We start from the raw sequence: 23,976 nt of genomic DNA on the forward strand, positions 1-23,976 counted from the left end.
AACATATGAAAGCTGATATGAGAAGATTAAATCACAAGGACACAATTGCAGCAGAGAGATTTTCTGTTCCCCCAGTAATTTTCAGCTCATATACTAAAATCTAGGATTTATTTTACAACACTACATTAACTGCTTTTCTGCACATACTAAGAGTGGCATACACTTATAACTCATTTTTTGAACACATAATTTGATCGACTGACTTGAAAATATTAGTCATTTATCTTCCAAGGCCATATCTATGCCTTTTAGAATAAAAAATAGTAAGACAAAAAACAAAAAAAAATCCCACACAGTAAAGCTATGTCTTTTACATAAAATGTTAAGAAATTGGTAGTATATTGATTATACTCCTAAGAATTAAGTATAATAAAGTTGTTATATCAGGCAAAAATATTTTACTAAAAGCTAATGAAACATTATCTGGAAGTATGGAATGACTACATTTAGCTAATAAGAAATTTTTTTTATTACAAAGAATATGTAACACTTGGCTTAATTTGTTTGATTTCATAGTTTTACTTCTGTGTACCCAATACATAAGAAACTAAGATCAATCACTGACTACTCAATAGAGATTTCTGCCGGGGGTGGGGTCACAAATGGTACTCATTAAACAAATGCAGATTACAGTCAGAGAAAAAAGCTTACCTTTCGAATAACTTGTTGCTGTTGTGCATGTTTTGCTCGTAATTCTGAAACCTCCTTCCAAAGGGACTCATTCTCACTATGTTATCATTTATGAAAAATAAAAATAAAAAAATTCAGTCAGATAAGCCAGACCTCAATATCTTTAATTAAGAACACCAGACTTGAACTAGTTTTTACTATATATTTTTATGAGACTAGGAAAACTTTGGTTCAATTACACAGAATGGCAACTAACCTTGACACAACTCCAGAATCCTTCCTTCATAACTGTAGTATCTTCTACTCATGGCAATGTATGCACGAAAACTTAAGATTTATGCTTACATCCATACATAGTAGGCCATTTACTCCTCTGACAATCTGCTTCATTACTTCCTGTTTAAAAAATAAGCTAACTTTTCAACTATGGCTACCATGTGAATTCAGGACTTGTGCTTAGGAAACAATTCTTAAAGGGGAAATGACACTTACCCAACACTTGCTATGCCAGGCACTATTCTAAACATTTTATGTGTATTACTTAAACTTCTCTAAAATCTGTCAAGAAAGGAATTATCTCTATTTTATAGATGAGGAGACTGAGACTCAGAGAATTGAGAAGACTTACCCAAGATCACACAGACAATTTGTTAAGTATTGATGTCGAGCTAAAGTCTGTAAGACTCTAAAACTGTCTAAAGATCTGTCTCAAACACAAGCATATAAATGTTTGGTTTTTTTAAAGCATATTAAAAGATCTGTTTTTTTAAAAGCATATCTAAATACATGACAAACCAATTATATGCCCAGCAGTAATAGTTTTTTTTCCTTCATTCACCATCTTCCATTGAAATTGCAGTTATTAAATGTTAGCAGCAATGATAATTTTGAGAAGGCCTGAAAGATTAATTCCTCTATTAAATGCTCTAATTTTTGCTCTTTTGTTAATTTACACAAAAGCCATCTTCCTCAATCCAAACTATTACAAAAGGGACTGAATTTAAATATAGAGGGCACAGAAGATAAGATTTTGATACTTACTGAATAACTACTGTACTTTTTCTGACTCAGAAATATAAAGATACCGTCACCTGCCTACTAAAGATAAGTAGAATGGTTACCACTAAGACTTACAAGATGAATTTGAGATCCCACTCCTTAAAAGCTAAATCTGAGATTCAAGGAACTGGGTCAAAGGGCACTTCAACAGACACAAGATACATAGAGTAAACCAACGTAAGTGCTTAAATAAAACATGCAAAACTAGCAAGCTTCAAATTAAGGCTTATTAAGAAAGGGAATCAAAGTCCAAGGTTACTCTCAATGAAGATACTTGAGTTAAGAATAGCTAGACTAACGTCCCACAAATGAAATGGGACAGACAATACATAAAATAAATACTCTTAAGACCTTGGCGCCTATTTACTATAAGAGAATTCCAACTACTTACTAAGAAGAGAAATATAGGTCTACTCTATACACAAGTTGTTACTGTGGCATTAGGATAATGCTGCCAAAAATTGTAGTAAAACAAAATACAGCACTTTTCTGTAGATAAAAGGTTTGAATATCACTTTCCCAAGTCTATGTAAAGTAAGTATCAAGTAGGACAAGCCTCTAGTGTCCTTTTTTCCCTATTTTTTGTGTCCTATTTTTTCCTAAAAGATAGGCCACATAGAAAATGTCCTAAGAAACTTCTATAAAAGAAAGGATAGGTAACGTATTTTTTTTAAAGATTTTTTTATGTGGACTAATTTTGAAGTCTTTATTGAATCTGTTACAATATTCCTTCTGTTTTTTTATGTTTTTTGGCCGCGAGGCATGTGGAATCTTAGCTCCCCAACCAAGGATCAAACCCACACCCCTGGCATTGGAAGGTGAAGTCTTAACCACTGGGTCCACCGGGTCCAGAGAAGTCCCTGTAGTATGGCTTATGGTCCTCATATGTGTGTAAACATATGAAAGTCAACCTAAGTAGAATCATAGTTTCCTACACCAACTTAATAATCTATTATTTCATCAGTAACACTTGTGAATCAAATTGTTTTGACTGACCAAGTTTATATATTCTTTCAACACCATCATGAAAATACAATATTGGGGTAAAGTTTATGGCTACAAATAAAAAATAAAGGGAATCAATACTTAAGAAAAAGGCTTTTGATCTTGGCTTCAACAATGTAATCTAGGTACTTAAAGCACCAACCTCCAAACCTCAACACACACATACACACCACCCCCATATTAGGATTATATTTGGAAATAATACTTTACCTTTTTAATTCAGAAAGCCTGGACTCAATAGTTTCTTGTTTTATTTGAACCTTCTGAGCACTACTTATAATTTTTGTTAAATCTTCCTGACGAATTTTATTTTCTTCTGGTTTTGCAGATGAAACCTTTCAAAAAGTAAATGTAGGAAATTAAACAAATACTAAACACCATGATTATAATTCAAAACTTCCCTGTTATAAGATGTTTTTGTAGCCTGTCCAGGAAGTGAGATTTAGTTCCAAAAGCCCAGGAAAAGAATAGACTTCATAGCTCAAAGAGAGGATAAGGAATAATCAGTTTATTTATTTATTTTTAATGTGGAAAAGTTTCCACAAGCAGGAGCAACTTAAGGGCTTTTTTTTTTGTTTTCATTTTCTTCTGTCAAATTCCCAGTAATTTCCCCAAGCCTATTTATTATTGCATTCCACTTTTAATTAAATTTATGCAGAATAGTTGCACACTAAGACCATGTTCTTTCATGGTCCACTACCCTTTTACCGCCCCCCACCCCACCTTGTGAATTTAGTCAAAATATCTTATTTCAGCAAAACATATCATCCATTCAAAAATGTATTATTTAAATTCCTACTATATATAAGGGACTTATTTTGAGCACTAGATATTCAGCAGTGAACCAAAGAAAAACGCCCTCCAGACAGCTGACTTTCTAGTAGGAACTTACGTTTTTTAAGTTAAATTATAAGGAGTGAGCCATCACCATATAGATGACTCCTTATCCTAAGTCAGAATGTAAACATTTCCTTTCCTCTAAAAAGTGTTTAAAGACTGAGCCCTCCATACAGTTGAGCGCAGAGGAAAAAAAAAAAAAAAGGGGCAAAATAATTAAAGCTTTATTAGTCTAAGTTGTCCCAACAAGAAAACCTGTGTATTTCAGTACCTTCTTAATGTCAACAAATGAAATATGTCTTGGCCAAGTATACTACATGTTAACGCCCTAATTAAATCATGTTAACAATAGCTCACCTTCCTTTTAATGTTCTCCAACAAGTCATCCTGGCCTTGTTTGAAGTAAGGATGCTGAAATTCAACAGGACCATCTCGTTCTTGCTTCACAATTCCAGAGTCAATATGTACTACTTTACGAAAACCATCTGAAAAAGATTCAAAATTCAGATTTTGAATAAAATTTTAAATAGACAAAAGTAAAAACTTAAAAAATTAATGGTGCTTCTATGGAATATATTTTCCTTTATCATCCTAATGGTGGAAAAGGTTTAATCAGTGACTGATGACAGTACTCCAATTAAACTGCTATCCATACTCACACATATTCAGTTGCCTTACAAAACTTGCCATGTTATTGTGCTTGAAATATTTGGGAAGAATTTCTTTTGCAAATCTTTGTTCATCCAAAACCAGAAAACTTTGGCCATTCTGAAAAAAATTGAAAACGTCAATTAGTTAAGATCCTCTGAAATTAGGTGATACATATGAACCTCAAAACTTGGCAGTCTTTCCATGACACCTTCAGACCATCATTTTATTCCTATTAATAGCAGCAAAAACAAACTGCAATTAAGTTACAAATTTCAATTAAGCTCCAAACTGCAATTAAACTTTTTGATGTCAATCTCAAAAGTTTAGGAGTATGTATTAAACCAAAAGCTGCATCAAACTTTATAGTTAAATATTAGAAAGATTTCCATTCTTCTAATCAAAAACTAATAAAATACAGTATGTAGCTAGTATAATTACTTAACAATGTTTTAAAGCCAATGCAATTAAGACAAAAATAAGATAAAATTTGAAAGAAAGTCATATTTTATCAATAAACATAATTATATATTTGTACAATCAACTGAAAAACCACAAGAGAATTCAGTAAGATATCTAGCTACTAATTGACACACTAATAACGAAAGGTCAGAAAGAAAAATTTTTTTAAAATCCCATTTACCACTGCAACAAAAAGAATAAAATACATAGGAATAAACCTACCTAAGGAGACAAAAGACCTGTACTCTGAAAACTGTAAGACATGGATGAAGGAAATCAAAGATGACACAGATGAAAAGATATAACATATTCTTGAATTGGAAGAATGAATATTGTCAAAATGACTATACTATGCAAGGCAATCTACAGATTCAATGCAATCCCTATCAAATTACCAATGGTGTTATTCACAGAACTAGAACAAAAAAAATCTTAAAATCTGTATGGAGACACAAAAGACCCTGAAAAACCAAAGCGATCTTGAGAAAGAAAAAATGAAGCTGGAGGAATCAGGCTCCCTGATTTCAGACTATACTACAAAGCTACAGTCATCAAAATGGTATGGTACTGGCAAAATAACAGAAATATAGATCAATGGGACAGGATAGAAAAGCCCAGAAATAAACCCATGCACCTATGGTCAATTAATCTACAACACAGGAAACAAGACTATACAGTACAGGACAGTCTCTTCAGTAAATGGTGCTGGGAAAACTGGACAGCTACATGTAAAAAAATGAAATTAGTATACTCTTTAAAACCGTACACAAGAATAAACTCAAAATGGATTAAAGACCTAAATGTAAGACCAGATACTATAAAACTCTTAGAGAAAACATAGGCGAAACACTTGACATAAATCACAATATCTTTTTTAAGCCATCTCCTAGAGTAATGGAAATAAAACCAAAAATAAACAAATGGGACCTAATTAAACTCCTCTGCACAGCAAAGAAAACCACAGACAAAACAAAAAGACAAACCAAAGAATGGGAGAAAATATTTGCAAAGATGCGACTGACAAGGGATTAGTCTCCAAAATTCACAAACAGCTCATGCAGCTCAATATCAAAAAAACAAACAACCCGATCAAAAAATGGGCAGATGACCTAAATATAGACATTTCTCCGAAGAAGACATACAGATGGCCAAGTGGCACAAGAAAAGATGCTCTACATCTCTAATTATTAGAGAAAGGCAAATCAAAACAATGAGATATCACCTCACACCAGTCAGAATGACGATCATCAAAAAACCTACAAACAATAAATGCTGGAGAGAGTGTGGAGCAAAAGGAAGCCTCCTACACTGTTGGTGGGAATGTAAATTGGTTCACCCACTATGGGAAACAGTATGAAGGTTCCCTAAAAAAACTAAAAATAGAGCTACAGTATGATCCAGCAATCCCACTCCTGGGTATATATCCAGAAGAAAACATGGTTTGAAAGGATTACATGCACCCCAATGTTCACTGCAGCACTGTTTACAATACCCAAGACATGGAAGCAACCTAAATGTCCATCGACAGATGAATGGATAAATAAGATGTGGTACATATATCCAATGGAATATTACTCAGCCATCAAAAAGAATGAAATAACGCCATTTGCAGCAACATGGATGGACCCTGAGATTATTATACTAAGTAAACTACGTCAGACAAATATCATACAATATTGCTTATATGCAAAATCCAAAAAATATACAAATGAACTTATTTTCAAAACAGAAACAAACTCACAGACTCAGGGAACAAATTTATGGTTACCACGGGGAAGGGTGGGAGGCAAGGGATAGATTGGGATTTGGGGATTGACATGTACAGACTACTATATTTAAAATAGATAACCAACAAGGACCTATTGCATAGCACAGAGAACTATACTCAATATTATGTAACAACCTAAATGGGAAAAGAAATTGAAGAAGAATAGACACACATATAACTGAATCACTTTGCTGTACACCTGAAACTAACCCATGGTTAATCAACTATGCTCCAACATGAAATAAAAATTAAAAAAAAAATAAAGTCACTAGTGTATTTCCATATAAAAAATAAACAATTTGAAATTTCCTTCTAAAATAATCAAAATAATATGGTAGTGACATAAAGACAGACCAATCAATGGAACAGAATAGAAAATCCAGGAATGAACCCTCATACATACAGTCCAAGAATTTTTGACAAGGATGCCAAGACAATTCAATGGAGGGACTTCCCTGGTGGTACAGTGGTTAAGAATCCACCTGCCAATGCAGGGGACATGGGTTCGAGCCCTGGTCCAGAAGATCTCACATGCCGTGGAGCAACTAAGCCAATGTGCCACAACTACTGAGCCTGCACTCTAGAGCCCACGAGCTACAACTACTGAGCCCGTGTACCACAACTACCGAAGCCTGCATGCCTAGAGCCCGTGCTCTGCAACAAGAAGCCCGCGCACTGCAACAAAGAGTAGCCCCTGCTCGCCGCAACTAGAGAAAGTCCGCGCGCAGCAACGAAGACCCAACTCAGCCAAAAAAAAAGACAATTCAACGGAAAAAGAACAGCCTTTTCAACAAACCATGCTGGTAAAACTGGATATTCACATGCAAAAGAATGAAGTTGACTCCTTACATTATACCATATACAAAAATCAACTCAAAACAGATCAAAAGCTTAAACAGGACAGCTAAAACTATAAAAATCTTAGAAGAAAACACAAGGGGGAGAAGCTTCATGACAATGGATTTGGCAAAAATTTCTTGGATAACCAAAAGCACAGGCAACAAAAGCAAAAACAGACAAATGAGGCTACCTCAAACTTTAAAACTTTTGCGTAAAGAACACTATGAAGAGAGTGAAAGGGTAACCCACAAAATCGGAGAAAATATTTGCAAATCATACATCTGATAAGGGGTTAATACCCATAACATACACTAAAAAAACTTCAACTCAACAACAACGAAAAACAAGCCACCTGATCAGCAAAGGGTAAAGGACTTGAATAGATACTTCTTCCCAAAAAAGATACACAAATGGCCAATAAACACATAAGACGCCTAGCATCACTAATCATTAGGGAAATAAAAAGCAAAACCACAATGAGATATCACTTCACTCATTAAGATGGCTATTAAAAAACAAAAATACAAAAACCCAAAAAATAAGTATTGGTCAGGATGTGGAGAAACTGGAACCCTTTTGCACTGTCGGTGGGAATATAAAATAGTGCAGCTGCTATGGAAAACAGTACAGTGGTTCCTCAAAAAAATTAAACACATAATGACTAAATGATCCTAAAATTCTACATATATATCCAAAAGAATTAAAAGCAGGGGCTCAAAAAGATATTTGTACACCGATGTTCATAGTAGCATTATTCACAATAGCCAGAAGATGGAAGCAACCCAAACGTCCACTGACAGATGAATGGATTAACAAAATGTGGTACATACATACAATGGACTATTATTCACCCTTAAAAAGGAAGAACACATGCTACAATGTTGATGAAACTTAAAGACATTATGCTAAGTTAGACTAGTCACAAGAGGACAAATACTGTATGATTCCACTTATATGAGGTATCTAGAATACTTAACTTCATAAAGACAGAAAGCAGAATGGTTACCAGGGGCTAAGGAGGAGGGGATTGGAAATTACTGTCTAATGAGTATGAAGTTTCAATTTGGGAATATGAAAAACATTCTGGAGACGGATGGTAGTGACAGCTGCATGACAAGTGAATGTACTTAAGGTCACTGAACTGTACATGTAAAAATGGTTAAAATGGTTAATCTTAAGATATATGTATTTTACAACAAAAACCTAAAACTAAAATGGAATAAAAAACTCCAACAATAGAAAAATATCAAGTATCTAAAAATAAATTTTAAGAATACACAAGGCCTTTAAGAAAATATTAAACTACAGAGAGACAGTGTTGTAAAGATGTCAAGTCTAATTAAGTTAACCAGTACGTTGACTTCTCTCTCAATTAAAAAAAAGGTTTTGGAGACAAGGTGAATAGATGCTAACACAACCAAATATTAGGTACTAAAGTTCATTTCATAAAAATTATGTAACAAATAGGTAAGAAAATACTGAAAACAATGGAGAGAGAGGTGTTAACCCCACCTTACGCAGACAACAGAATTAGAGTGTCTACGAGAGTTTGGTACTAAAGAAGGGATACTCAAATAGCTGAATGGACAGACTAGAGAGAACAGAAGCAGAAGCAAATCTATTTCAGAATTTAATAGTAATAAGGGCAGCATTTAAATCAGGAGGAAAAATCAGGAGGGAAAAGGATTAGTTAATAAACTTTCCATTTGGAAGGAAAAAACAAAAGCTCAATGCTAACTCAATGTTACCTCACTCTTTATAACCAAGCTTTTGAAAGCATCACATAAAAAACCCCAGAAGTCATACAGGTAAAAATTAATAAATGTATTCACGGAGACTACTAGTGCCTACTCTATCTTGATTTCTCTTTCTTTTTTATTTTTTAAAACTAAAATTGGGGGCTTCCCTGGTTGCGCAGTGTTGAGAGTCCGCCTGCCGATGCAGGGGACATGGGTTCGTGCCCCGATCCGGGAAGATCCCACATGCCGCGGAGCGGCTGGGCCCGTGAGCCATGGCCGCTGAGCCTGCGTGTCCGGAGCCTGTGCTCCACAACGGGAGAGGCCACAACAGTGAGAGGCCCGCATACCGCAAAAAAAAACCCAAAAAACAAAAAAAACAAGTAAAATTGTATATATTTAAGGTGTACATGATGATTTAACATATATTCACACATGCACAGTGAAATGACTACTACAAGCTAATTCACCAAACTAAAAAGCTTCTGCACAGCCAAGAATAATCAACAGAATGAAAAGACAACTTAATGGAATAAAAATACTTGCAAATACATATCTAATAAAGGATTAATATCTAAAATATATAAGGAACTCTCACAACTCAACAGCAAAAAGACGCAACCCAATTAAAAAATGGGCAAAGGAGGGCTTCCCTGGTGGCGCACTGGTTGAGAGTCTGCCTGTCGATGCAGGGGATGCCGGTTCGTGCCCCGGTCCGGGAAGATCCCGCATGCTGCGGAGCGGCTAGGCCCGTGAGCCATGGCCGCTGAGCCTGCGCGTCCGGAGCCTGTGCTCCACAATAGGAGAGGCCACAACGGTGAGAGGCCCGCATACCACAAAAAAAAAGGGCAAAGGATTCGATTAGACATTTTCCCAAAGAATACATACAAATGGGCAACAAGTATGTGAAAAGGTGCTCAACATCACTGATCATCAGGGAAATGCAAATCAAAACCACAATGAGACATCACCTCATACTTTTTAGGATGGCTATTCCTAAAAAAACAAACCAACAAGTGTTGGTGAGGGATGTAGAGAAAAGGGAACCTTTGTATACTGTCGGTGGGAATGTAAATTGGTAATGTCATTATGGAAAATGGTATGAAGGTTCCTCAAAAAGTTAAAAATAGAACTACCATATGATCCAGCAGCCCTCTTCTGGGTATATACCCAAAGGAAATGAAATCAGTATCTCTAAGAGATATCCGTGCTCCCATGTTCACTGCAGCATTATTCACAATAACCAAGATACAGAAACAACCTAAATGTCCAATAAAGAAAGAATAAAGAAATTGTGAGATATATACATACTTTATACATATATTGATATATTTTATACATACATAATGAAACATTATTCAGCCTTAAAAAAGAAAGAGATTCTGCCACTTGCAACAACATGGATGATCCTCTAATTTCTTACTAACAACACAATTTTGTCTGATGCTACAAATACATTTCTCAGTCCCTCTTAGAAACAGAGGTGGCCAAATAACACATCTGGCAAACAAGATATAAGCAAAATGGATTGAGTGGAGCTTCCACAAAAGCTTCTAAAAGGGAAAAGACTCAAAGTGTCAAACTCCTACATCTCATATTCCTGCTCAGAACCTGGAGCCAACGGCTAGAGCTCCAGTAATGACTGAAGTAGAGGAACTAAGTATGGCTGAAAGGTTGAGAAGGTGACTCAGTATCTTCAGATGTAAGAGTACATCTTCAGATGTAAGAGTACATCTCTATACAGTACATCTCTATTTTGTTTAAGCCATTGTTGTCTGGATTTCTATTACTTGTGTCTGAACTTAAACTTAACTGACAACAGACATTTAAAAAATTCAATAAAGTTGAAAGCTTACTAACATAAAAATATATCCAACATTTATGACAAACGATTAACTGCATTAATTAAAAATTTTCTATCAGTAAGATGAAACACTCAATGTGAAATTTAGAAGATCAGATCTCATTCATAATAAAATGTACAGTAAAATAATGAATTTCACTTATTAGATTGGCAAATTTTTTAAAGTTTAAAAATAACCACTGTTGGTTATTAGGTAGTAGCTATTAAAATTTAAAAATGCATACATCTTTTTCTATCTTAAAAGGACCTTCCCTCTACCTTACTTCCTCTCAATCTATCCACCCCATCTGTCTTTTCATTCACTGCAAATTTGACAAATATTTTAAAGCCCTCTTCTCCAATTCAGGGCCATCTACTTACTCTCACTAAAATTTGGTTTCAGTTTTTGTGTCTCTACTGAAACTGTTTTTTCTAAAATGTCAAATGCCAAATTCAATGCCCTCTTTTCAGTCCTCATCTTCCTACACCTCTCTGTGGCATTTCATTTGGCACTACTGACACTCCCCTTCTTAAATGCTCGGCTCTTATGGCTTCGAAACTATACAATGGGTCTCCTATCTCTCATGTTTCTTTTCAATTGTTTTCCAGCTGTCAAGAGGTAGTGGGTTTTTTAAGTTTCTATCCTTGATTATGATACCTTTTATACTCTTTCCTTAGGCAGTCTCATCCACACCAATTTCTCTAATTACTGACTTTATTATGTATAATGATTATCACAACTATGCCTCTGCCCCTGACCATCTCAAATTTCCCACTTGAATTTTTCAATCATTAACATTTTTACACAATGTTCTTTGACTCACTCACTTGTCTATTTCAAACCCATCATCCTACTCCTCCAAAGTCAACTTTTTCCTGTATTCTCCATCCCGGCATGCCCTGTCCCCTCTAAGCTACCCAATTAATCCTGTCAACAATAACAAAAAGGCAAACTAAAAATTCTCAATTTTAACAGCTAGTAACTTAAAGGGGAAATATTTAAAACATTTCCTTTAAAAATAAGAGAAAGGGATCCCATGATTGCTGCTTCTATCTGACACCCTGAGGTATCTTAGCCACTGCAAAAAATGAAACTGAAGGTATAAGGTTCTCAAAATAAGAACAAAACTGTCATATCCAGACACCTATGGATGTACACTTTGAGAATCCAAATCAGTAAAATGATTAGCTCACTGGTTTATTATCAATATACAAACGTTACTTGTGTTTCTAATTACCAGCAACAGCAATTATTTTTCATTAAAGGATACCACTTAAAATATCTATGAAATCTAACAAAGCTGTACAAGATCTAATTGCAAAAAATATAAAATTTTATTAAATAACAAAATGAATTTAGAAAAATGATTTGTTCCCATGAATATATATCATAAAGATACCTATTTTCCCTAATCTGATTTACAGTTTCAGTACAATTCCAATAAAAAAAAAATCCTAATAGGTTTGCTTTGTTTTTTTCTTTAATGGAACTTGATTTTAAAACATATATGGAAGAGCAAAGACCAATAGTAGTGAAGGCACTCCTGAAGACTACGTTGCCCTCCCAAAAGCTTTACAGAGCTACAGTAATTAAGACATGTGATACAAGAAAAAGGATAAATTATCCAGTGGAACAAAATAGAGAACCTAGACACAAAAACACAATCTACATATAATTTTGCTTATAAGACAGAGGTAGCAACACAAATCACTAGAGGAAGAAGAAACTGTTCAATAAAGGGGTTAAAACAACTAAATATGGAAAACAATGAAACAGGATCCCTTATACCACACACAAAAATCAATTTCAGTGAATTAAAGATTTAGATATAAAATCCAAACCTTTAAAATTTTCAGAAAAAAAAAAAAAAAGAGATGGAAAAGTATTTCTCTCTCCTTGGGGTAGGAAAGCAAAAACATCCTGAAGAAACAAAGAACATGAATCACAAAAAAGGCTGATATATTAAATTATATTAAAATTAATAACTTATACTCATCAAAAGAAAGTAAAAAAGATAAGCCACAACTAGGAGAAGACAGAGGCAACACGTACATCCAAAAAGATGCAGAATTACAAGGAATTCCTACAAATAATAAAAGATAAACCACCCAATAGAAAAATGGTCAAACATTTCATAGAATACAAAACACAAATGGCCAATAAATATGAAAAGGTGTTTGAACACATTAATTATCAGGGAAATATAAATTAAGACCTCATTGATATAATATTTTATATCCACCAGATTGGTAAAAACTCAGAAGAATGAGAATATCAAGTTTTGAAGAGACAAATTAATGGGAAATCTCATGCACGGCTAAAAGGAGTACAAGCTGATTTTTTTTGGAAAATTTGATCTTGAGGTTGAGCATGCCATACCTTATTTTCCAGAAATTCTACTCCTCAATGTAGATTTAACTACCTTACAGAAATTTTTGCTTATATACACCAGAAGAGGTGTATAAGAAAAGTCATAACAGCATCTGACATGGTTGATCATCTCTTTCTTGAACCATTTTCTTCCATTAACTTATATGACCTCACTCCCTTGTGTTTTCTCCTTTCTCACTGTTCCTTCTCAATCTCTCTTGCTGGCTTTTCCTTGTCTTCATACTCTCTAAATATTAGAATACCCTATCTTGCAGGTCCTTCTATCTTCATCTGTCTCCCTGGATGATCTCATCCAGTCCCATGGCTTTACCACTCACAAGCTCCAAACTCCACCTTGTATGCCAGTCTTACATTATCTAAATAACCTATTCAACATTGCCACTTGAAGGTCTTGGAGTACAGAAGTCATTCATGCTGTTCTCCTTTCCAGCACTGCACTTCCCCAGCTCCTTTGAAATAAGGTGTCGTCATATGACCAAGTGTGGTCAGTGAAATGCAAGCAAAACAAAACACGTCTGAAGTAATACTAGCGATCCATTTGTAATCTCAAAGTTAACATGGCCAAACAGAATCCCCACCTGCACTTCTCCGAATCTTCCCGCATCTCAGCAAATGGTACCATCATCCATCCATTGCTCAGGCCAAATACATGAGTCATTCTAATTCTTTTCTATCTCTCCTCCAACTCCAGAAAATTTATCATTAAGATCCGTGACCTTGCCTTCAAAGTAGATATTACATCTGCTGCTCACCACCTCCACTGCTATTACCCTAGTCTCAACCACGCTATTTTCAATACCATAGTGGAAAACTGTGATAGTCTTCTAACTAGTTCCCTCATTTCCAATCTCCTTACCATGCCCTAAGGCCCTATACCATTTGCTTCTGCCTACCTCTCTGACCTCACTCTCATGTTATCTAAAGATAATCCAACTACATAGGCCTTCTGCAATCATATGAACATGCTATGCTCAAGGCCTTTACATTTTCCATTCCCCTTTGCCAGACCCATCTTTTCTAATCATTCAGATCTCTGCTCACATATCACCTCCCCAAAGAGGCTTCATCGTCACTCTACCTAAAATACAACAGATTCCAGTCATTTTACATGCTAGTTATGAATTTACTGCGCCAAATTCATTCTTCGATGTCGGCTCTGCAAATATGGAGCTGAGTCTTAAACATCTTTCTTTTCGAGCATGGTGTTAAGCTTTGTCATAGAAGATACTAGAGAGATATTACAAGAGGAAGGGATTACCTTTCCTGGTTCCAGTGTGTCCTTGGCAGGTTCCTGCTGTGCAGGCAGGTTCTCCAGCACCTAGCTCTTGCAGTGCACAGAAGGCAGCAGCACCCTAAGGCCAGCAGCTTCCCCCAGCACTCCCCTCTCCCTTGGGAGGCTTCAAATCAGAGTATCTCTGGCCAGACATCTCTCCATGAATAGCTTTCTAGGGTACCCTAGAGCATAGGCTAATAAACGTGTTCTTAAACGGCTAGATAATAAATATTTTAGGCCTGCACGTCATAACTCTGCCCCTGTAGCAAGAAAGCAACTACAGACAATATGTAAGTAGACTGAGCATGGCTATATTCCAAATAAACTTTACTTTTAAAACACATGGTTGGCCCACAGGCCATAATCTGCCAACCCCTGCCCTAGAAAGCATATTTCCCGGCAAGTTCTGAAGGATGGATTTCTAGTAAGTCCCACTAGTGTGGCATCACTGAAGTCTTTGCCATTCAGTGAAATATGGTCATTCTCTCTCCAACAAGGTCTTAGACTGCGGGGAAGGGCTCTTATTTGGGCACTCGCTCTTAGGCCTACCAGTGATGGCTGCTGCTTATAACTGCTATTCCTATCTTCTTTAGAGTTTTCTTTACCCCAATTCTCCTAATATAGTTATCCTATTAAACTTTCTCTGTTCAAAATACTGTGTGATTTCTGTCTCCTAATTGCACTCTCTCTTTACCCTGCTTTATTTTGTTACTTATCACTAACTGAAATTATATTATTTGTGTTTGCTTACTTTTTAATTATCAGTATCCTTCACTAAAATGTAAGATCTATGAAGGCAGCTATTTTGTTAACTACTGAATGGATTCCTACTACCTGGCACACTGTCTGGTTGTAACAGAGTCACAACTATTGGGAGTGACAATAAATGAGTCTTTGATCACGGTGGACCAAATTATATTTTTAGAATTTCAACTCTTGGATTATATATATCAAATGAGGAGATGAATGCATCTTGTTTACATTGCTCTCTCTCTCAGACACACACAACCCTAACTCACTAATATTGTTCTGTGTCTCTGCTTATGGTATTCCTTCACTCGCTACTTCAAAATTAATAAGTAACTTCTCTGAGTGCAAAATTTCTACCTTACTGCTGTTTAAACCTGTGAAGCTTAAGCACTGCAACACAGAACTCTCCCTATGCATTTTATAAGGGACAAAAAGCCACTATTACTCAGTAGGGTGAGAAGGATGGTAGCTTCTCTTTAGGCCTAACCCATAAATGTTAGCAAGCTTCCAAATAGTAATTGTTTCTGCTCAAACTGGGACTCTTGGTTATAAACATCCAAAATACTCTTAATAATAATCTAATACTTCAGCCCCATTACTTTAAAAGTTTCCAAAATAGAAGTCTCTTTTTTAAACAACCCGTCTATAATTTCTTAATGTTTACCAACCATTCCTTGTGAGTCTCTAGCTCTTTCTCTTACGTATACAAATAAAAAATACTTGTCTGTGAATCAGTCAACTTTTCTGTAGGTCCATCTAAAGTGGATTTAACCCCTATTCTGCCACACTTGTGGCCTTTCTTGTTTTCACTTGAGAGTACTGCTGGGAAATTCAAAACAATACCATAACACTGGGAAGTCTAAAGATCTACTGTTCAAATTCATCCAAAACAGCTAGAAAACACTGGACAAATTCTGGTTTTGCTCCCTTTCCCTCCTATTTCCTGATCTGTCTCTGCTGACTTGAGATGGATAGGGAAGTACAGACTGCCATAGGACACAAAAAGGTGGAACCGATGGGTATGAAGTCTTTGGTGGAAATCACTTCTTGGTATTCTCAAGCAACCTGAAGAACTGAGACAAAGGAAGTAACACTGGTAAAACAGTGACTTTCCAGTTCTTTCTTTTTTTAATATTGCTTCACTTCAACATACACTGAGTATCATAGATCAGTAACAGTAAAGGCTGTTCCTTACGATCAATTGCAAGAACTTCCATTCAACTTCCACAACTTCTTGTCCCTGAAGATCAAGTTTCCCCAGTTGCTACCAAGCTAAACCTGTGCCCTCTGTTGAGGACTCTGTTACATTTAAAACAGCTTTAGGTTGTTCAACAGTACTATCCCTGTCCTCGATTCTGGTAACAGAGTGCCTACCAGAGCCAAAATAGCTATAGGAAACGTAAAAACAGACAAAAAAGAAAGGAAAAAGAAATATCAGTGGGGAATTTGGGGGATGTACTGTATGTTTTAAAGACACTCAGAATCTAAAGACATTTCTACTACTTGAGTTTATAACAGTATTATTTTGATTGCTCAGAGTATTATATTTCTACAATCAATGACATCAATGGGGGTATTAGTTCATTTCTGTCATACTACAAATTTCAAGGAAAACTAAAGTTATATGTCTTCAGGAATATTAAGCCAAGCTTTTCAAACTGCAGTTGGTAAGTTTTCTCCCCTTGCCTTACACTCTAGCTAGAGTAAATTATTTTCCACAAGTGAAAACAATTGCATAAAAGATTGCCTCCTTTCCAAAACATCTTCTACTTCTAAAAGGTCTTAATATGATTTTCACTCAGAGAGTATAAATGCTAAATTACCTCAACAGAAGTCCAGCAAAACAAATTTGAAGGAAACCAGAAACAACCATAAATAGCAACTTCTAAAAGAAGAGAGTGAATTATTTTGGTTTTTCCATCTAACATCATTGTTCAATTAAAGTTTTACCTTTCATTGTTAACACTGTTTTCGGAAAAATCTGTGGGAATGTAAGACAACTTCCTTAGGCAACTAAGCATAGCCTAAGACATTAATCCAGAATTGTCCACTGACTTGTGGAGGAGTAACATTTTGGTATAAAAACTAAATATTGTGACGACCTGTATTAAGTGTACGGCCGTTGATGGAAGAATGATCTGGGAGCTCAGAAATCTATGTTAGAGCCCCACCTCCGATAATGCTAGCTTTGTAATTATAGATAAATAATCTAACCTAAGCTTCAAATCTACATAATGAGGCTAAACCAGATGATCTTTGAGATTGTTTTCAGGCATCATTCCACTTTTATCATTCCTACCATTTCCATTACATAGTCCAAGGATTTCACTGCTTAATCAAACATTTATTAAGAACCTACTGTATCCCTTGGCACAGATACTGTCCCTGTCCTCACTGAATTTTTATATATATATATATATATATATATATATATATATATATATATATATTTTTTTTTTTTTTCCTTCAGTACGCGGGCCTCTCACTGTTGTGGCTTCTCCCGTTGCGAAGCACAGGCTCCAGACGCGCAGGCTCAGGGCCATGGCTCACGGGCCCAGCTGCTCTGTGGCATGTGGGATCTTCCCAGAACAGGGCACGAACCCATGTCCCCTGCATCGGCAGGCGGACTCTCAACCACTGCGCCACCAGGGAAGCCCTGAATTTATATTTTAATTCTCCCACTATGTATTAAAAAATGAGAAGCCAAAACATAAGCTTAGACTTAATAATGGAAAAAAAATAATAATGATTTTTCAGTGGTTTATTGAGCTTAAAATTCATAAAATGATGCATTTATGGATTAGTATGAAACTCTACACATTTGATACTGCCCATAAAATTAAAGTATTATTAAAATATGTTGGCTAATGAGAATTTATTAGACTTGCTGACAGAATACCCCTTAACTAAAACCAATTTCCAATATATTTAGGTACCATTTCTAGGCAATAAAAACAAGAAGGCCCACCCAAGACAAATAGGTGTAATAAAGTCAGCTTGGGAGTGGGGAGACTCTCAGTCCAATCTCTTACACATGCACAAGGCTGAGTAACTGCAGTCTGTGCTGATCCATCCTTGTCAACTTTTAATCCTTATGACTGATGAAAAGCATGAGACATCTGTTTATTTTTAAGTGTATACTGGTGGCTGGCTTCCTTATTTTCACCCCACCCCTTCTTTGTACAACTGTACAGAATTCATCAAATGCCTAATGCACAACATCCACTCGATGCTACTGACCTTCAAGAAAATTAAGTCCTAGAGGGAGATAAAGAAAATAAACAAATGACAGCAATATAAGGCAGACTGTGGTGTTACAGTAGTCAAAACTTCACGTACTCAATGTAGTGCTCCCTGTTAAGATAAAATAGTAAAACTGAGGGTTCCTAGCATAGGAAACAGAAAAGAAAGTGAGAAAGAGGGGAGATAACATTTACTCAGCACTTAACAGGTGCCAGGCACTGTGCAGGTAGTTTTCACTTACTCTTTTCCAGGCCTCTAAACAAGATAATATCCAAAACAGATGACCATCTACAATAAGAGAACTCCACTCCCCTTCACAAAACGATTCCAATAGCCTAAGTGTATTGTAACGCAAATGCTCTGTTTATGTAATAATCATTCTAATTAGAATCAGTATTTGTAACTAGAGGGGGGTCTTGGATCACCTAAGTAACCCATTCATCTTATGGACGACGACACTTGGGTCAGACGAGATAAGGAGCCTGTTTAGTGGCAGAATTGGGATCAAACCAATAATCAAGACATCTATACACCACACAGCCGGCAACTGTTTAGTGAAATTCAGTGATTCGTTTTTGCTCTCCACTATGTTACTGAACACCTGTCTACTGGCACTTTTATTAAAATAATCATAAAAATCCGTTTATAAAAATGGCTCAGAATCGCGAAAGAATAACGTACCATTTTCTATATAATATTTTCAAGCCTCCTGATAAGCAGTAACCTGCGTTTGAACATGTGCCTCCTTCCCTGACTGCCGTCATAAAGATCTCAAATGCGAGGCGAACTGTGTGTCTGTTTTAGCGGCGAGAATCAGGTCGTGAAGGTAAAAACTGCCTCACATAAACCCCGCGTTGAAGATCCCGGCCAGAGCTGCCCGTGCCCCCAGCGAGCCGCAGCCCGCGAGCCCGGCGGGAGGACGGAGGATGAGTGTGCAGTAACGTGGCTCCCGCTCCCTCGGCTCGTCGGCCGCCCTCGTTCCGCCGGGCTGGTTCCGAACGCCGCCCGGATCGGACCGTTACGGGGTCTCCTGGGCCGCGGCGCCCCGCGCGGGCCACCCCTCCCCCACCGCGGCCTGAGCCAGCGGCACCGGCCGGGACCCCCGCGGCTCCCCGCGCGAACAATACCGGGGTTCTCCGCGAGGCTGCACGCCGAGGCCCGTGCCACCCCGCCACCCCCGCGCCGCGGGCCTCACAGAGGGCGTTGAGCCGCAGGCCGCGAGAGACAACCCCGCGGGAGAGAGCGAGAGAGAAGGACGTTAGTTAGGGGGTTCGGAGGCCGCCGTGCCCTCACCCTTACCTGACTCCAGGTGATGAACTCGTTCGTGTGGGTTTCCTCCACAAGCGTCCACAGCTTGCTGAGGAAAGCCGGCACGTTCGAACTCTGCTTCATTGTTAACGAGGCGCAGGAATTCCTAATTCTACACCCAAACGCGGCGGTAGCGGCGAAGGCGGAGGCGTCGGCAGCGGAGGCGGGGGCGGCGGCGGCCGCGGCGGCAGCAGCTGCTCCCCGAAAACGCCCACAACGCAGGCGCAGCAGCTCTCGGGCCCCGCCCACATCGCCCCGCCCCGCCCCGCCAGGGGCGCAGTGAGGCGGGGTAACCGGGCGGCCGCACGTGACTGACCAGTCTCCCCGCTCGGCCTGTGCTCACTGGTCTCGCGCCGGTCCCGTTCCCGACCAATCCCAGGAGCCGACCGCACGACAGAGGAAAGCAATTGGATGCTGCAGATGGGGAGGGGTGGGAGCAAAGGGGGACGCTGCTTTCTCATTCGCCCTGTCTATAGGAGATCTCGCTGTAGCGGATCTTCTGCTTGGGGGACTGTGTTTGGTTGTTTCACGTGGAAGCAGCTTTGGTTGTTTGGGCTATGGCTGGAAGGCTACAGAAAGTCCTCAGGGGCCTTTGAGTCATAAGTTTGGTAGGCAAAGTGTGGGTTGAGCCAGTCAGGCAGGAGGAAGGAGTGTAATACTTCACACGGGGGGGAAAAACAGCTTTCAAGCATGATTTGCTAGGCCCCAAATTGAAACTGTGTTAATAATAATGAACCTTGTCCTTAAATTTTCATTAGGAAAAAAATCGTTCCTATAAAACACATTTATCAAATAGAGGAATTTAAGTAAGTCACTCTTTACTAAGCACGTACTACAGTGAACCAAGACCTGTAATAGGCAGCTTACATGCTGTTTAACAGACATGGAATGCGCACTATGTGCGCAGCATAAAAAGAAATAGTATCATTTATTCTGTTTTAATCAATTAAAATAATTGTTCCTGTAGGTACTTTACAGGTATGTTCTTAAGATAATTATCGCTGTATGTCCTTTACAGATTTGGTATAGTGGAAAAAATATTGGACAAGGAGTCAGCATATGAGTTTAGACCCAGCTTCAAGGACGCATTAGTGGATATTTAATTACACTGGTAGTGTGTGTAATTAGAGCTATCCCTTAATCTGTCTGTGCCGGTCTTTCCCACCTCCTCATTGGGAATAAAACTGTCTCTCTTTTCACCCCTTAAGATAACATTAATAACATAGGAGGTTTGAAAATATAAAGAATTGTACAAAATTTAAAATATTTTATGAGTCAGAATGTAAACATAAGAATGTACAAACAAGTCAGAGATAATAACATTTTATAAGAAATTCAACATAGGATTGGTTTACCTCCTGGGTACATGTAATTTAATACAATAAAAAATAAAATACATACAATTTCCAACAAGCATATATTTATTGAAATTTGTGTTTGACTTTGTGTCTAGCAATGATCTGTTTGCTGAAACAAAATCAGATGTGTGGTGGGAGACATCCAATAAATGAACTAATATTTGATGAGCACTTAAATATGCCCAGGGTTTTACATATATTATATCATTTAATCCTCACAACAACCCAGTGCAGTAGGTCTTATTATCCCGTTTTTCCAATGAAGATTCTGAGACTCAAGAGCAAGTTTACCTATATCACTGCTAGTAAACAAGAGAGGGTATTTACACTCAGGCTTTATTGAGTTCGAAAGCCTACGTTCCTTCCGTTTTATGATGATGACACCATCTCAATACTTAAGATGTTTATACTCTGACTTAAGACACAAGACGAACACAATGATGAGCAATCATTAATATTTTAAAAATAGCTGTTTGTCATATAACTAGTACTGAAACATTTAGAAAGACAGAGTTGAGTGAGTTAAGGTCGTAAGGGAAGAATTCTCGGAGGATGGGGACCTTAAGTTGGGTCTTGAAGTACAAACGCATTTGGCTAGCTAAAAAGAAAACAGCACTGAGCAAAGATGGGGAGGCCAATAAGCACCATCTGCCTGTGGAGATTGACAGCACAGGAGATAGTGTCTGAGGAGAAAATGTGGCCCACTTTCATGGCATTGTATTGTTTCCATCTAAAAACAAAACAAAATGGTGTGGTTAGATACAAGCAAAAACTCCTCTTGGGCATTCAACCTGTATAGTTGTAGGCCTATGCTTAGTAGGGCCCCTTACTTGGTTTAATGCTCTGCTGTCACCATCTTGAAATTCTTAGTTTTTGAACAAAGGACCCTGTATTTTCAAGTTGCTTTGGGCCTCTCAAATTACATAGCTGGTCTGCTTCCAATATATTACACTTATAGACCAGTGGTTCTCAAACTTAAGCATGTATCCAAATCACTTGGAGGCGGAAGACTGTCAATATAACAGATGATCAGTTATCACTTATAATACTCACAAGGCCAGCTATGGGGTTATTAACCAGATAATGTGATGATGGCACCAGGAAATAGATGATGTGTCTAAAATCAAATGTCTGGGGTTGGAATGGAAACCATGTCTTTCATAGTCTGAAACATATGCTTTCTTCCTTTATACCAATGTGCCTCAAGCTTTAACCTACATCAGAATCACCTGGAGGGCTTCTGAAAAAACAGACTGCTTCTTCTCCCCCACTCCCCAGCTCCACTCAGTAGATCTGGGGTTCAGGCTAAGAATTTGTATTTCTAACAAGTTCCCAGGTAACGCAGAAACTGTTGGCCCTCGGACCACACTTTGAGAATCATTGTTATATAGGAAAAATTAGTAAACTGACTTTCCCTTGCTAACATTTACAGACTTATTGCTACTCACCCTTCACTTCAACAAAATCCAGACTTTCCAGGAATAATTTAAACTACTGTGTTTTCTTTTTCTATGAACATAATCTTTAATATTGATTGTAATTAATAAACTCTTTGAAAACTTTAAGTACTGATTAGAGACATTTGGGGGAAAAGAAAATCACTATTGGCTCATTTGCACCTAAATATAAAACTGAGAAGGGAAGAAAACCAAATCAAACTAATTCACAATTATTTGCCACCTACAATATCCCACAAATATCAGAAGAAACATATTTGAGCCAGTGTCAACAATTTTGAAATGTTTACAATATTAGAGGATAAAAATGTCACTTTCTTAAAGTTAATTGCCTCCTGTTGGCTACAAATTAGAAAAGTTGGAATATTTCCATGGCTCACTTGCAGCCTGGAATGTAAGATTTAGAAGATATAGAATAACATTAGAAAATATGAGTGACCCAGGCCTTTGCCTAGGAAATAGAAAAGCATACTGTGGTGTGCTTTGAAACTTCAAAGTGTCTGATTCAAATTGTATAAATTCTATCTAATCTATTATGCAAAACTACTTGGAGTTGGCACTACAACCAGAACTAGCTTGTAATTATTATTTTCAAGGATAGCAAGACTGAAGCCAAAGGCTAACTGCATAGAGGTTTCCAGCTATTTATATTCCTATCTGGACCAAGTGTTGATTTTCGTCAATTTTGGAATGGCCTATGGGGCCTTAAGCCAATCACTTGACACCTCTAAATCTCTTTTTACATGGAAATTCTTCCATGTAAAATGTGAGTAAAAATACCTGTTATGCTCACTTCACAGAGTGGTTTTGAGAATTTGATAAACTGCTTCTTCCTCCAGTCCACGCTCACAATCTTTACAGAGATCTTTCCAAGACACAAATCTGAAAAGGTCACTTCCTGACTTAAAACTGTTCAGCGGCTTCCCATTATTTTCAGAATAAATCCAAACCCCTTAAAGATGGCATAAAATGACCTTCCGTGATCTGATGCCACCTACAATTTCAGTCATTGTCTACCACTCTCCACAAACACCTAACCCTTAGCCACACCCAAATCTTGTACTTACCTTGCAGATCACGTGCTTCCATACCTCTACATATGTCCATGAGCTGTTGCCTCTGTGTGGAGAGCCCTTCTTCTTCCCCATTATCCCAAAAGAAAGTTCCTCCTTAACCTTCAAGGTCAAGTACAATTCCATACTGAAGTCACCTCTTTCAGTCAAACTCTCCCTGGAGGCCTTTATAATAACATTTATTAATAACTAAATAAATAACTACTTGTCATTTATTACATGTGTTTTTTTCATACTAGGCTATGAAACACTTTCAGCATAAAGACTAAGTCATATTTACATTTATTCTCATCT

At 37.4% G+C, this 23,976-nt stretch overlaps 1 protein-coding gene across 2 annotated transcripts in view; it reads right to left on the reverse strand.

Annotated features, from left to right (window-relative positions):
* Positions 1 to 19,971, reverse strand: part of HSF2 (heat shock transcription factor 2) — a 39,218-nt gene extending 19,247 nt beyond the window's left edge. The window contains exons 1-5 of one of the 2 annotated variants that reach the window (XM_065888609.1): positions 19,786 to 19,971; positions 4,191 to 4,299; positions 3,889 to 4,016; positions 2,905 to 3,029; positions 652 to 727 (exon numbers count right to left, since the gene is read on the reverse strand). In XM_065888609.1, coding sequence (XP_065744681.1) covers positions 652 to 727; positions 2,905 to 3,029; positions 3,889 to 4,016; positions 4,191 to 4,299; positions 19,786 to 19,878 — 531 coding nt within the window. In that variant the 5' untranslated portion in view covers positions 19,879 to 19,971. The remainder of the gene's footprint in view (positions 1 to 651; positions 728 to 2,904; positions 3,030 to 3,888; positions 4,017 to 4,190; positions 4,300 to 19,785) is intronic. The other variant, XM_065888610.1, reaches the window with a different exon arrangement.
* Positions 19,972 to 23,976: the final 4,005 nt, after the last annotated feature.

The sequence above is a fragment of the Phocoena phocoena genome, chromosome 12 (genome assembly GCF_963924675.1).
Source record: "Phocoena phocoena chromosome 12, mPhoPho1.1, whole genome shotgun sequence".
Classification (NCBI taxonomy): domain Eukaryota; kingdom Metazoa; phylum Chordata; class Mammalia; order Artiodactyla; family Phocoenidae; genus Phocoena; species Phocoena phocoena.